At 28.7% G+C, this 15912-nt stretch overlaps 4 protein-coding genes across 4 annotated transcripts; all 4 read right to left on the bottom strand.

Annotated features, from left to right (window-relative positions):
- Positions 1-440: 440 nt before the first annotated feature.
- GO595_005256 (uncharacterized protein) lies at positions 441-1601 on the bottom strand (the record flags this gene model as incomplete). The annotated part of the gene is made up of 1 exon (XM_067918479.1): positions 441-1601. The coding sequence occupies one exon, from the start codon at positions 1599-1601 to the stop codon at positions 441-443; it is 1161 nt and encodes a 386-aa protein (XP_067774469.1).
- A 926-nt stretch (positions 1602-2527) lies between these two features.
- Positions 2528-3820, bottom strand: GO595_005255 (cactin; the record flags this gene model as incomplete). The annotated part of the gene is made up of 1 exon (XM_067918478.1): positions 2528-3820. One exon carries the CDS (start codon positions 3818-3820, stop codon positions 2528-2530), a length of 1293 nt encoding a protein of 430 aa, XP_067774468.1.
- A 242-nt stretch (positions 3821-4062) lies between these two features.
- On the bottom strand, positions 4063-4701 carry GO595_005254 (uncharacterized protein; the record flags this gene model as incomplete). The annotated part of the gene is made up of 1 exon (XM_067918477.1): positions 4063-4701. The coding sequence occupies one exon, from the start codon at positions 4699-4701 to the stop codon at positions 4063-4065; it is 639 nt and encodes a 212-aa protein (XP_067774467.1).
- Positions 4702-10906: 6205 nt separating this feature from the next.
- GO595_005253 (kyphoscoliosis peptidase) lies at positions 10907-11242 on the bottom strand (the record flags this gene model as incomplete). The annotated part of the gene is made up of 1 exon (XM_067918475.1): positions 10907-11242. One exon carries the CDS (start codon positions 11240-11242, stop codon positions 10907-10909), a length of 336 nt encoding a protein of 111 aa, XP_067774466.1.
- Between the last annotated feature and the right edge of the window lie 4670 nt (positions 11243-15912).

The raw sequence follows: 15912 nt of genomic DNA, 5'->3' as shown, positions 1-15912 counted from the left end.
TGTGCGGATATACTCGACACAAAAGGAATTATCGAACATTTGGAATTTATAAACGAAACTGAAAAACTCAAAAATTTCTTCATTAAAATTTTGGAAGAATTCGATCAAGAAAAGATGAAAAATTTCTTAATTTTCACAATCGCACAGCCTTCGCATCCCAATTTTAATGATTTCCCGACATTTACTATAAAAGTTGAGTTTACAAATGGGGACTTGGTACGATTCCCTACTTCATCAACATGCGCACAAACGATACAATTACCAAAATATGAAACAATCGAAGACATGAGAAATAAACTCGAAAAAGCAATCAATAATTGTGTCGAAATGGAAAATGGGTAAAATTTTAATGTTTTTTATCTATCTAAATAAACGAAAAAATTATATTTCAAACAGAATAATGTTTATAGATGTGAAACATTCTTAGATTCCGCAAACATTTAATTTTCTTCACCATCTTTTTCGTCATTTTCTTCTTCATTTTCATTTGTTACTTTACTTTTATCTGTTTCATCGCTTTCATTTATTTCTTTGCTACGTTCGATGATATTGTTTTCATTAATATGATCTGTCGAATCACTTTCGCTCATTTCGTCGTTGTGGATGCTTTCGATTATTATGTTTTCGTCGTCGGATTTGTTTTCGTTCTCCATGATGTCAGTCGATATTATCGAAAGCGTTTCCGCAGTCGATGCCTCATAGCTACTCGGCGCTAATATACTGTTTTCGGAGAGCGCCAACGCGGACAAGTTATCCGTCGGCTGCGAGAACAGAGCGCTTGCGGACGTGATTGAGAACTGAGACTCGATGTGTCTTAATTGATGTTCTTCATTTGTATCTTTTTCGTTTTCTTCTTCTTTTGTCTTCGACATTATTTCGAAGTTTCGACTTATTACATATACTGCGCATTCCATCGCTTTCGTTTGTATTGTCTTGAGATTCATTACGAGTTTCTTCATTGCATATGTAAATGTATGTGGACTCTTTCGATCGTAAATATAACTTTCGCCCGAAATTTTCGACGTCTTTAAGTCAATGTCATTCGGAACAGAGAAATTCGCATTCATCTTACATAAGTCCCAAAATAAGCGATGGCATGCCTTAAACAATAGCTTGGTCGCTTCTTTGAAGCTCGAAATCGTTTTATTTACTTTAAGTTTTTGTGATGTGAAAACATCACTGATTCCTTTGTTGTTAATGTAATGGATTTCTGTGGTCAAATTAAACTCGGGAATGGGTGAAGAAACAACTTTGCCAATGACTTGAAGAAGTTGAATCAGTAAATAAAGGCCGCGATCAAATTCATCGGGTGATACAATATCTGGTGTATTGGTACCAAGACGATTCCCATTAATGGTGGCATAATGGCGACAAGTGGAAAGATAAAATGTTGAGCTTAACATTATTGAGCCAAAACCCCAATCGCAATCACTTTTGGAATCTGTATTGATTTCAGTGGATGCTGTTTGATTGATGTGAGATTGAGCATGTGGTGGAATTGGTGGCAGTGGGAATTTAAACGCATCAGGTTTCTTCATTTTGATTTGATTACTGGCATTAACTTCTAGAAGTGGTGAAAGTTGAGATTCGATCTCATTCATTGTTTTATTGAGAAACACTTCTGACTCTTGAGTAATGGAATTGCTCTTTAAGTTTTTGCTTTTTTCTGTAAAAAATGAAACTTTCGATTTTAATAATCTGCTTAAAAAAAATGCACACTTTTGACAAATAGGAAACTCATTAAATCCTTCAACCTCAGTAAATGCAACTAAGTTTTCGAAACTTGGCTTTTTCTCCCAATTTGTATAATCTTGAATTACAAGTTCGATTTCATGTTCTACGCTAATGTCTTTAATTGGACCTTGTTGGTGAGTTGTAGATTTTCTTTTTGTTTGATCTGGTTTTGGATCTAAAACATTTGGCGAAAGAAATGAAATATTTTTACAATGTTTACAAACAAACATAATTTTTTCTCCTGGCTCTTGTAAAAATATTTCTAGGTTACGGGGTTTCTGGTTATAAGCTAATGTTGAAAAACGCTTGGTTCGATTCATAACATACTTAACGTTCTCCTGTTTTTGTCCACAGTCAAATATTTGAAAAGGTTAGATTTTGAAACATTTACAAAAAAATTATGGTGATAAAATTACTTTTTTTGCCAATTTATAATTTTTTGAAAAGAAAAATTTATTAATATGCCTCAAGTTATACAAAAGCTTTACTAATAGTATCACTAGTAAATAAATAATACTCGGTTCTTTATGATTGTTTTCAAAAAATTTAAAGATAATTGTGATCTATTGAATATAAGCATCCATGTTTTTGAGAAAAAAAAAAAAAAAAAGTGTGATCATTTTTATTAATAAGTTTTTCAGAATAACAATAAACAAAAAGAATATTTAATAGTTTATCAAATAATTAATAAATATTCCTTATATTTACTTTAGTTATTTTCAACTGTTAAATGCTTTTCCTTATAAAAACATCAAATTTAAACATTTAAATTTTTTATTAATTGCGCCATAACTTAATATAATTGCATAGGAAGGTATCCTTGGTAGTACAAAGAAGCCTTGAACGATATTTGGAACACGAACACTCCGTTATGGAAACTGCTTTGGAATCCGCCGTTTCGATACACGTCCCACTTTTTATCGACAATCCTAAACGCTATAGGCAGATACGGAGGCCCTGCGTCGAATACAATCGCAGTGTATCTGTATCTGTTGTCCGCTTTCGTAGTGCAATATTTTATTAAATCGGGCTGCAAGTTGAAACTTGGCGCCTTATTCTTGTTAACCAAGCTCGGATAGAAGATTCGGAACCGATAACCTCTGACTGTGGCCTCTGGCAAATTATCAAGATTAAATCTTTTTCGATTATGCTCATTCCAATCATGGCCCATATAAACAATAGCCTCATATTCCGGTAACGTCATTTTGTTGTTTGCATTTATAAGCTTTTGGTAATCAATTTCAATAATGTCATTAAATTCACGTTCTTCATCACCCCAATACTGGAGACCTTCGATCTCGTCAGTTTGAGTTCGATTGGCGCTTCGTGATTCTATTTTGAGCATGTGTCGGGTGTCGAAATATTGTTTAGCAATTTTGTTTAAAAGATTGTTTCCGTTCTCTTGTTGAAGAACTCGAGCACGGAAGCGTCGTTGTGCCTTAGTATACATTGTGATATCACCTTCTGGTACTTCAATAAGATCTCGATGTGGCAAAATTTCGAGATATTTCTTAAGTAGTGCTTTATGATAATTGTCAAACCATGAGATTGCTAAGTAAAAGCGTAATTTATGATAAAGTTGTTGATAAAATTCTTGATGATCTTCAAGATCATTTTTTAAATTGGTTAATAACAAATTACAGCGCATTTCTTTTTCGGCAATTGATACTCCTTTTTGTTGATCATAATTTAATATTTCATTCATCATATCTGTTAATAAATTATCTGGATGTTCTTGTAGTTTTTGTTCAAGTATAACAACAATGTATTCCCAATATTTTGTATAAGGGGCAAGTCTTTGTGCCAATTCTTTAGTATCTTGAATTTCTTTTTGAGTAATTGGTTTAGGTGTTTTTAAGCCAATAAATTTAGATACACCATCAGGGTTTAAAAGAACATAGCTAGCACAAATCAAGGGAAGCTGTGATTCTAATGCGCCTGAATTGATGAAAAATAAATCAAATAAAATCGGTCGATCTTCAGCAATTCTTTTTTGAACACCTCTTAAAATACGTTTAGTTTCAAATTCTTTTTGGTCAACTTCTCCATCTACATTTGGATTTTGCTGACTATTTTCTTGGATCATTTCTAAGTTAACGGTCACTCCGACTATTTTCCCAGAAAATTGCGAATCTCATGAAACCCGTAACAAATCCAATCCATTATACAGCAATTCCTTGATGTCAGTGAAAGTCTTTTATTAAAACATTTTATATCTTCAGACTTCTGAAGTTGTAGCAAATGATTGGAAATTCAATAGCAAACGATCGTTTTATATTTAAAATGTCTATCGTTATATTGAAAACAAAAAAATTAAATTTCAAATTTTTACACATCAAAACAATCAATTTGTTCCTCGAACAAATCATTTCCTATGTAGTTAACCTCATCCACTGTTGGGATGAACATCTTAGCATTTAATGATATCAAACTAAATGGATCTTGTCCCAAAGAAATTACTAATTCATCACTTTCGTTCATTTCTTCGACAATTTCTTCTTCTTCCTCTTTGATATCATCAGTTTGTTGTGGCTGCTCATTTATCATATTTAATATCTCATTAATTCCTGATTCAATTCTGCATGTACTCATACTTTTCTTTTTCATCATATCATTCAAATCTTCTGACTCGATCAAATATGTTATACATTTTTCAAGTAATTCATTCCAAGATACTATAGGTTCACATCTAAAAAGTTTTAATAGTGAACTCATATTTTGGAATCTTTCATTCGATGCTAAACGTTCGTCTATCGGCAATAACGGTGGAAGTGAATTCAAATCGTTGAACGATAGAAGCTTTGAATCCACCGATTGAATTTCATACAAATGCGGAACGTCAACGACAACGATACGTTCGAAGATGTCTAGTTGAGGGAAAACCTCCGGCTTAATTGAATTCTCCTCAAAAGTTTCGGTTATTTTTGTATCCTTCAACGCTTGTAAATATAAGTTAACGTACACCATTCGGGGCACCTTTTTTTCCGTTTTAATCAAAGAAGTAAATTCTGACAACGATTTCACTATTTCGACTTTTTGAGAATCGTTAATGTAAGTCAAAATATTTGTCGTTACTGAATACAAAGGAATTTTCAAGAACTTATTACCGAACTTTAAACAAGTTGTAAAGAATTCACAAATCTGTATTAAACTTTCAGTGTCAATTAAAGGGATTATAATATTACAAATTTGGCCAATAGTTGAGAATATATCCACTTCTTCATCAATACTGAACACAGATAACAAGTCGTGTATTGACTTATCTGGTATTAACTCTTTAAACGCGTCAATTGTTGCGTCAAGCATTTGGATTGAAGGCGAGTTATACAAAAATCGGCTCATTTCCGCTATTTCAATTGACCAAATCCATGGCAACAAAGCTAATAATACTATATACATATAACAACTTGAGTCTGATATAATTAATTGATATTTTGTTTGGATTAATAAATTCAAAACACGAATCATTAAATTTATATCTGGTGATTGACTTTTACATTCCAAAATATATTTAATACATCCATTAAATGTATCACCCCATGGAGTATGATATTTCGTGAATTTACTTGGCATATATTGGCCCATTTCATAATTTTCTTGATTTACTAAATAATTAAATAATTGTGGAAAACATAATATATATTCAAGTAAAGATAACGCAGAATGAAATATTAATGAACATGAAGATATATTACATTGTATTCCACTAATAGCCATCCAAAACAAAGAAGGTTCATTACCTAAAATTCCTTTTTGTGCATATATTTCAGCAATACTTTTCATTGTTTTAAAATGATTAGCAATATATAATGTATAAAATGTAATGTCATGATTTTCACAATTTTCATATATATAATTAATAGCATCAATACATAACCAAATAGTACGTGCACATAACCCTAAGAACAATGAATTATTTATCATTAAATTCCCTTGATAACAAGTTAATGCAAATGAAGCACGAATTAAATCGCCACAACATAAACCCCATTTAATTAATTCGAATCCGAATTGTGTTGCTAAATCTTGATCGGAATATAAGAAGAAGTTAGTTAATACATTTGATAATTGTGTTCGACTATCATTAGATATCATTTGATTAATAATATTTGTAGAGTTATATAAGTCATCGACACTATTTTTCTTTAATGTTAAATAATTTTTCTTCATCGATGCTAATATTCGTAATGCATCTTGTAAATAAGGTATAGATATATTCTCAACTAATGGTATTAATTCACCAATAATATTCTTAAGTAAAGTATTAATATATGAAAAATATTTATCAATATGTATTAAACAAAATGAAAATATTATTGGTAAATATGGTAATATAGGTCGAACTGATACTATCGCAAATTCACTTAATGCATATAAAACAAATTTAATATGATTTGTACTTGTCTTTGATCCTTTTTCTGATTCGATAGAAGAATCATCATCATCATCTGATATTTGACTTATGAAATCAGATGTATCTTTAGTTATATCTTTAAATGCATCTTTATAATTATCTTTAGCTGCATAAGAAAAAGATAAATATGAAGATAAGAAATCAATTGTAATTTGTGGTGCTATTCGATATAAATATCGCATAATAATTAATGCGTTCGAATGATTTTCATAATTTCCTGTTGTAAATAATATCGATACTATAATTGGCATGAAATTATTACCTGGAATACAATTATTAGTAACTACTAAAGTTCTCCATACATTAAACATTGAAGAATTAATATAATTGGAAAATTCACTAAATGATATCATTAATTTCTCAGTGAAAGTAAAACAACTAAATCGCATAAATAATAAATCAGATTCATTTGAGATAACTCGATTATCAATATCAAATTGTACTGATTCAAACCATGGCATTAATGTAGATAACATTCGTTCGATAAATATTGGTGAAAACTTTGGTATATAATCAAACGCATCATTTAATAATTGTTCTAAACAAAACTGAAATGAATTACATACAAGTAATGATATTTGTCGACATTCTTGATCATCAAAATATGCAGAACTTTCTCCAAATTTATTACTAATTTGTGTGAATCCTTTAATTAATTCAATGGCATTATCTTTACGGCCATCCATTTGATATAATGATAATATTGGTGTTAATGATGCTAATGTTATAAATGCTCTATTATTAATTTCTTCATTAGGAATTCGAAGATTTACTAAACATGCTAAGATGAAACTTCCACAATTTTCATATAAAACTTGTAAATATTTAGAAAATATGGTTTTGTCATCAATATCTTTACAAGATTTCCATTGATTTCGTAAAATGTCATTAAGATTAATATTAATAGATAATGATGGAGCCTTAAAAAAATCTGCAATAGATGTGAAATATCGTTCACCATTAGGTGATAAAGCTTTAGTTAAATATTGTGGTAATAAAACATCAAAATGATGAGATAATAAATGTAACAAAATTGAAGGACATTCAATTGAAAGCTTCGAAATCGATTCATTAAATTTATCGGATAATAAAAAGTTTTGATCTTTAATTTGATTAAATCCAAACCACATTTCTAATGTTCGTAAAGCATAAAAATGTACTCGATAAGGTGCATTAATGATCGATAAGTTATATATTGTTGAGAATAAAGTTTCTGTTTTTTGTAATATTAAATTGTTATTATCATGAAACACAAAACTATGACATGGAAAAGGTGAATTTATTGGCTTTAAAAGTTGTTGATAAAGTACTGTTAAAACTTCGAATAAACATGATAAGAAATCACAAAGGAAATCTTCGTTTTCATTTATAATATTTATGTCTATTTCTGATGAGTTATCAAATGAAATATTTAAATATTCGGTATTAAATATTTCAAAAACATGCATAAATAATGATGAAAACTTAGTTAAGAAATCATAATGTTCAAATATCGCCGGGAAATTAGTGTTCCATGCCATAGAATGTAATGCTAAAATTGCAATTTTAACATTAAAATTTTGTTCTAATAAATCTAAAAACACAGAAAATGATGATATATCTAATGTTGTCAACATATTTCGTACTGCTTCATTATTCGTATCAATTTGTTCATTAATTGTTGATATTAATTCTTTTAATATATAATTTGTTAATTTTAATGATTCAACATTTCCATTAAATACATTAAAAGGTGAATCTGCAAAACCAGTAAAAAACGTCAATAAATAAATACGTTCATCTGCTGTAGATTTATTATTTTTTTGTAAATATGAACATCCGAATTGTTTAATAAAAAATATAAATTTCTCTTTAAAAAACTCCGAAAATGAAGTTCCTAAAGCGGATAAATAATATTGCCATAGAATGAAATCATTACATAAAATCGTATCATTAAATGATAATGGCATTAATGACGTAACTTTCTCTTTTAATAAAATTGCTCGTGGATGATTCATTATTGTCGAAAGTAAATATTTTTTATAAAATGATTCATTCTTCGAAATAAAATCATATAAATTCATTGATTCTCCATCAGATTCGAAATCATTTAATACTCGAAGAAGTTTATATGCACTATATCTAATCTTCCAACAAGGTGAACATATTCCAATTAATGCCATTGTCGATAATTTATCGATTTGTTCATTATCAATATAACGTGTAGGTAATAAACTTAATATATCAATTAATCGTGATATCAAATGAAAGAAAATAAATTTTTGTTCTGGTGTCATTTGAATGTTTGATTCGAAAAATGAAAAAATATTATCGAAAATATAAAAAGATAAATCGGGAAATACAAATAAAAGAGCTTGAATAACCATTAACATGAATGACGCATTGATTGGATCTTTACCCATGATGATCTTAAATGGAACATTTAAATATTCTTTGGGAACCATCGCAAGGATTTCTGGTGTTAAAAACAAGACAAGTTTAATAAAGTTATAATTAATTTTGTTGACTTCTTTGATTTCAGCAAATTTAATATCATGTTTACAGCCAATAGGTGGTAAATTAATAAGCTTAGAAATGGCAGCACTCCATTCTTCTGCTACCTCAGAGCGTTTAAACTCAAAACGATTTTGTTTTTGATAAACATTTTGATCTTGAAATTTTGAAAAACTTAAAAGTATCTCAGAACGTGAAGTGAAACCACAAGACAATCCACTCGTACGAAAAGATGGTGGAACTACACATGATTGATGGATTAATGAAAATGATGGAACATATATCGCATAATCATTTTGATTTGGAATTTCTGTTTTGAGATAATCAGACCCATGAAGGATACGGTGAAGCAATAATTTCCGTAATTTAGTGAGACTAAGACCAAATGGAGTCTTAAGATCTTCACTTTCAAATGAAAAGAAATTAAAATAATGAACTTCCGTTCCCCATGAATTGTTTTTTGGAGATAAAGGAGCATGCATGAGAAATCCTGTGGTAGGATCTACAATATTCCGGCATATTTTTGAATTAATCAATTGTAAAATATCTATACTTGAATTAAACATTAATGGTGCATATTTATCTACATATGTCGGAAAGTCGTGTGAAGCAATTTTTGTAATGATCTTTACAATAAGATTAATATTTTTTTCCATGACATTTTCTGAAGATATACACATATTAAATACTTGACATATTTCCTCATCTGTAATATTAGGTATTGGAATAGAATATGTAAAGCCAATGACATCATTTGAATTTGAGATTTGATCATTTTCGCATATTAGTTTGTATAATTTTTCTATTGCGTTTGAAATAGCATCTTCATTTGTTTCTGTGTTTTTTGTACATGCAAGAACTTCTTTTAAACCAATGGATGTTGAAGATTCCATCCAAGGGATTTATAACCGTTCGTGCCCAAATCATGTATAACCGTCACAAATTTTACTATGAAAATAGTGCACTTTCACAGTTCCATCACATGAAAAACGGTATTAATTAATAAATTATTTGTTTAAGGGCTTTCAGAAGGTTCTTCAGCTTTGCAATATTTTGGAAATATAGGTTCATTTAATGGAACTTCAAAAACTATTTTACCTATTTTATCCCAATAATATTCAAATCGTTTTGTAATGCTTCTCTATCATCCTGAGTATCATTAATTTTAAATTGGATTAAATCAGAAAGTTGAAGATAAGAAAAAATTTTTTCATCAATTGAATTCATAATTCTAAGATTTATAATAAAAATGATACTATTCCTTTTTTTGATCAATGGAAATAAAAAGTTTTATGATGAATTACAACAAATGTATTTCTTATTTTTGTTTCATAAATATTATTTTAGGATAAAATAACTACCAATACAGATGGTAATAGCAGACAAATAATGGGAAATGGCGTTCTTACCATGATTTTAGCCACTGGCTTCATTTGTCTATCTTAATTTTTTTTTTCTTTCTCACCTTTTATAATTTTATTCATGTTTTTTCGAATATATTTTTTTTAACATTCGGTATTTATTAAAGTTAAAATAAGATAAATTATATCTAATAATTAACCTCAAATATTTAAATCAAGATGAAGTTATTAATCAAATTGTATACAAAAGGGTTCCAATTTTCTAGAAGAATCTAGATTTCATATCAAAGCTTTTGGAACGTAATCCAGCGAAGAGACTTGGAGCTGGTCCAAATGAAGTTGAAGATCTGAAAAAGCATCCATTCTTTACAAACATTGATTGGAATGATTTATTACTGAAGATACCAATGCAATGGAGCCAAAACAAAGCGATGTGACAGACACTTCGCAGTTCGATAAGGAATTCACAAGCGAATGTTAAATGATATTTTATGAAGATCCGGAGTTGATAAGTGCTGAAACACAAAATATGTTCACGGAGTTCGAAATGGAAAACGCATATTCTATAGATGAATAAATTAAAATTAAATACATCTACAAATCTATTTTGCAAATTAATATGGCTTTTGCTATTAATCCGAGTAAATTCAAATTTCAGGCGATTTATCATAAATTTTATTGTTTGCTTGTTTCTTTCTTCTTACGATAACAATGACGACAACAACAGCAACAGCAACTACCACCACAGCAATAGGAATAGCTATCGCCACAGCAGTAGTGTTTGTATTACCTTCATTGGAATCATCTGGAATTGCATTTGACTTTAATTCCTCATTTTTTGCTCTTGCTTCTTCTAATATTTCCTATAATAATTACCATTAATTGCCTTTAAGAATAATCCTTCTTAAGAATCTGTGTTGTCATATGCATACCAATCTTCGCCAAAATAAACCCAATTCCATGCATGATCACTTGTTGTAATTCCAATAACAGCAATCCCTTCAATCCCTTCACGATTAAAGAAGAGAGATGATATAGCTGAATAACCTTGGCAAACAACTTTATGGTCAACAATTGCATCATATGCTGAATTTCCGTTCTGGCCTACACCACCATATTCAATGTTGTCACGAATCCATATCCAAATAGCAACTAATTTTTCGTAGTCTGTGCGAAGGTCATTATCAGCACCAATTCCTGTGAAATTACCAGTTGCAAACATAAATTTCTTGATCTCCATGGTCTACGAAATGCTTTGTAAAAGTGTATTTAATAGTGATGTAACCTGGATATGGATTTAGAGAATGATCAACATTGAACCATTGACTTTTAACACCTGACCCAACACTGGATACATTTATATCATGGTAGTGTTATTGATGATGATACTGTTATAACAACGAAAATAAACAATATGTGAATTGGAAAAATAACAAGTATAATAAATAATATCACTGTAGCTGTTTTTCAAAAATAAGCAGGACAGTTTTGTCCAGAATCATTTATTACAAAAATAACTCATTCATAAGTAATCTAATCCTTCTACTCTTGAATTTAATCGTAATGAATTCAAATAATCTCTTATTTCAATATATTCGTCATCTGTAATATTATTCATTTTATTGATAAGTTTTTCGTTCTCTAACATCATTCTGATATTCATACTTGCTGGAAATATATATCGAATAATATATCTTTTGAAAGATCTATTGTTATCAGCTGATATTTTAATAAGATTATCTTGGTAAAATATAGTTAACTTTCTATCATTAACATTACATCTAACACTTTCATTATAAATTATTTGTTCATTAATTCTTTGTTTAGTAATAAGTTCTTTATATTTATTTTTATATAATTCTAATTCATTAGTTAAGATATCAATAACTTCTTTCATATTAGATTCATCATCAATTAATTTTGCTTTTCCAATATCATTAATAGTATACATTATTATACCAACATATACTGCATTCTTAGGGAAAGCCCAGAAGCATATATAGTTGACTAATTTAGGATGAACATATCTTCCGAAAACAGATCTTGGAGATTATTAATTATGTCATTAAATGACAAATTTGTCCTAGTTCATATTGAGCTATTAATTCTTCGATATACTCTTTCATATCGAGTCCTTTAAAACAATTTTTTAACTGCCTTTTATTGTTGAGTGAAATATTGATTTGGTTAACCATTTTAGTTGCATTAATATATCAATCTTTTTCTCTAACTAAAATAGTGGTGTTATTATAAATATAGTAAATAAACTTTTCGTTATTAGATACAATTGTTTGTTGTTGAACTTCATCACTTCTTTTTTGTATAAGAAATAATAATGACAAAATTTTTAAACCGAGGCGTTTGTCGAAAACTAACCTTTTATTAAGATGATTTATGGGTTTATGAGATCTCGCATAGACTTCTTTTTTATAGTATTCTTAAATGAGAAGTTCTCATAAGAATAACCTTTCTTTATCTGATATATTGGTTGCTCTTTTTTTGCGCAAACCTTTTTTTCATAGTATTTTCAAAAGAATCATTAAGATGGTATGATCTTACCACCTTTATTTTACGAAAGAATTACATCATAACAATAAATTACTCATATCAAACCATATCTCTTTTTACGAGTATAATAATGAATAACAACTTGATCACCATATATATCTTTTACGTAAACAAATTCTCTATCATCTTTTCTAAAATTTCTTTTTAATATACGATATTGAGATCCAGTAAAGAAATAAAACAAATCAGTTTTCTCATTATTATAATAATCATTTAACTGATATTTTCCATAAGAATCAACCTCAATACCATCATTATCAATATTATTAAATTATTCATATTCATATCCTTTATGAGATGTCTTGTTTTTATTATTATCACTATAAGTTGTCCATCGTAAATTCAATTCTATTATCTGTTTTAATTCTATTTTTATGATCAACAACGATATATATTTCAGGATCTATATTTCCGATAAATTGTGTCGCTATAATTCATGGTTTTAAATAAAATGTATTATTAAGATAACAATAATAATAACCATTAGTATTATTGAGAGTTTCATTTACTAATTCTTATGTATCCTTTCTTCTAATATGATATGGATATTGATTACATATTTCATAGTTATTACAAACAACACATATTAATCATTGACCTTCCATTTGATATGAATTCAAAAATATAAAAATTTTATAAACGATGGTTTTTTTCAGAATTGATTTATCATATTTGTAACTTATTAAAAATATATTAATGAAAAAATAACTTCAACAGAATTACTTGACAACACAATTATTTTATAGAAATATATCGCTACATGACAGTACATCTTAAGCTAGTATATAGGCATACACGTTGGCTTCCCCACTTTTTAAATATTTATCAAAAAAATGTGAGAATCCAAAAGTGCGAGAAACTTTTAAGCATAATCAATTCATGCAAGCACAATTTTTTTCTGAACCTTAGACAGGGGATCAATCGTGGTTATTATATGAAGCAATTTTTCGAAGAATAAGTTCTAGAAGGAGATGAGAACTCAATTGGAGACAGTTCTCATATTAACATTTCAAAAATTATGTTCACAATAATTTGAGGTGTTTGATTTCACATCGTAAACATGGCTCCAAATGATACTTCATATAATAGCCAATATTTCATTGATAATATAATGGTGCCATTAAATGATAGAAGTAATACGATCTGGCCAGGGAGGGGAAACATAAAATATGGCGACATCTCGATAATTGTAAAGTTCCACAATTCATGACGTACGAAAACTTTTATCGACAAATCTTTATATAAAAGAATCCCTCACTCACCTTATTCTTCAGATATTGCCCCATCCGACTTCTTCTCATTCGACTATGTAAAAGAAAAGCTCTAAGGGCATTCGTTCGATACACCAGGACATTTTTTTAAATCAGTAACCGAAATTTTAGCTCAAATTTCACACGAAACTTTGTTTTAAGTTCTTAAAGAATGGGAGATAAGATGCAAGTGGATAATTGAGCACAATGGTGGATATTTTCACGCTGAATAAAATGATGATTAAAAATCATTTTAATATTGTTTATTCATTGAGATTCTACGGTAATGTAGGACACCCTATCTACTCTACCCTAAATGATCCTAGTTCATTACCAATATTATATAACTTATTTAATTTATTAAAATCGTTTTCCGTTAAACATAATAAATAATAACCACTCTCGATTGTTACCGAAATTCCAATAAAATTATAATTATACCTAGATCATTCATCAAGAGAAAGAGAATAATATGGACATTGATCAAGAATACTTATAATTTTCGATTGAATCATTAAATAAGTTTCATGGAATCTAGTTTCAAATGTTCCTAATGAAGGTAATGAATATGGAAATAATTCGGCAAACGATTTGGACTCTATTATTGAATGTGGAATTGCATTAACTGCAAAAAAATTAATTATTGTATCGAAATTATTCTTCCATAATTGTGAAGTATAATGTTTTGCTTTAACATGTTTTGGAACATTCCCTGGATCTGAAAAAATATATTTGTTACACAAAGAACAAAAGCCAATTTTACACCCAATCATCAAATAAATATAATCATAATTTTAATGTTTCTGTGCAAAAGCAAGAGTAATTTTGTTTGGTGGTTTGGGTACAATTATTTTTGGTAATTGATTCAGTCTATTAATGTCAAAAATTTCATTAGCTTCAATAAATGGAATACTTACAATATTTCGCATTCGAAGAAATGATGTGATACCATCTCGATTTGCAAAATTCTGATAAATTCTGATCAAAGTACGAAGTTTGAATCTAAACACATGACTTTGAATCTAAAAATTAAAAATTTTGAATTCAATAATTGCATCATTCGAGAAATGATTCAATTTTAATCACCATATTTTTGAATGGTCTATTTTTAACCGCAATTTGACGGTCAATGTACAAGTACAAGTACCTATTTCTTAGAGAGATCAAGTAACCATTCAAAAAACAGTACTCTCAGATTGAGAGATACTTACTTTTCGTACAAGTGCTTTGCGTCACTTTTAACCAATCGAGTTTAGAAAAAATCCTAGGACCCGTTTGATCCAATAAATTTTATCGCAAATAAGTTTGAAAATTTGTGAATATAATTTTTATAGAGAAATCGTATTTCCAAGGCATAACGGTCGTCATAAACGATTCGATCCGTGGTAAAACTACACCGAAAATTGGAAAACCCGCCAATAATATTATCCTCGTTAAAATTGATATCACAAAACAATTATTTGAATTTCTTATATCAGACACAGATAACATCAAATTACAATGGTACGTAATCGCGCTATTATACTTCAAGATTTGAAGATAAGATATATTTCACTTATGGCATTTTTACCATTAACTATAACAGAAATAATAAAACACTTTACAACATTTATCAAATCAATACAACAATGTTTTATATAGTTCAATCATAAACAAAAAACAAGATCCAACAAATTAATTATGATATTCCACCGATTATTGCAGAATATAGTAATGTTGATGAGATCAGAACTCTTCATGACGCGATGCATTCTTTTGGTATCTATACAACGATATTATCATCCTTTCGCTGATATCTCCAAATTACGATATCATTCAAATGTGAAAAATTAACAAACAATTTCCCTTATTATTATGAATGATTTAACCTTGAAAGCTTTCCAATTTATTAATATTTTTTTCTATGAAATGACGATAATTATTATGTTTCCCCTATCTAATGGAAATCAACACTTATATCTATTTTATATAATATTTCTTATCTATAATTCTTTTCATTGCCAATATTTCGGGCAAAAATAAGAAATTCATAATTATCAGATATTAAAGGAAGTTGGAACTCAATGGTTTTTTAAAATTATTATTTCAATTT

Source organism: Histomonas meleagridis, assembly GCF_020186115.1.
Source record: "Histomonas meleagridis strain 2922-C6/04-10x chromosome Unknown contig_33, whole genome shotgun sequence".
NCBI lineage: Eukaryota > Parabasalia > Tritrichomonadida > Dientamoebidae > Histomonas > Histomonas meleagridis.
Note: the sequence above shows the minus strand (reverse complement) of the source record. Positions and strands in the feature narration are given on the sequence as shown.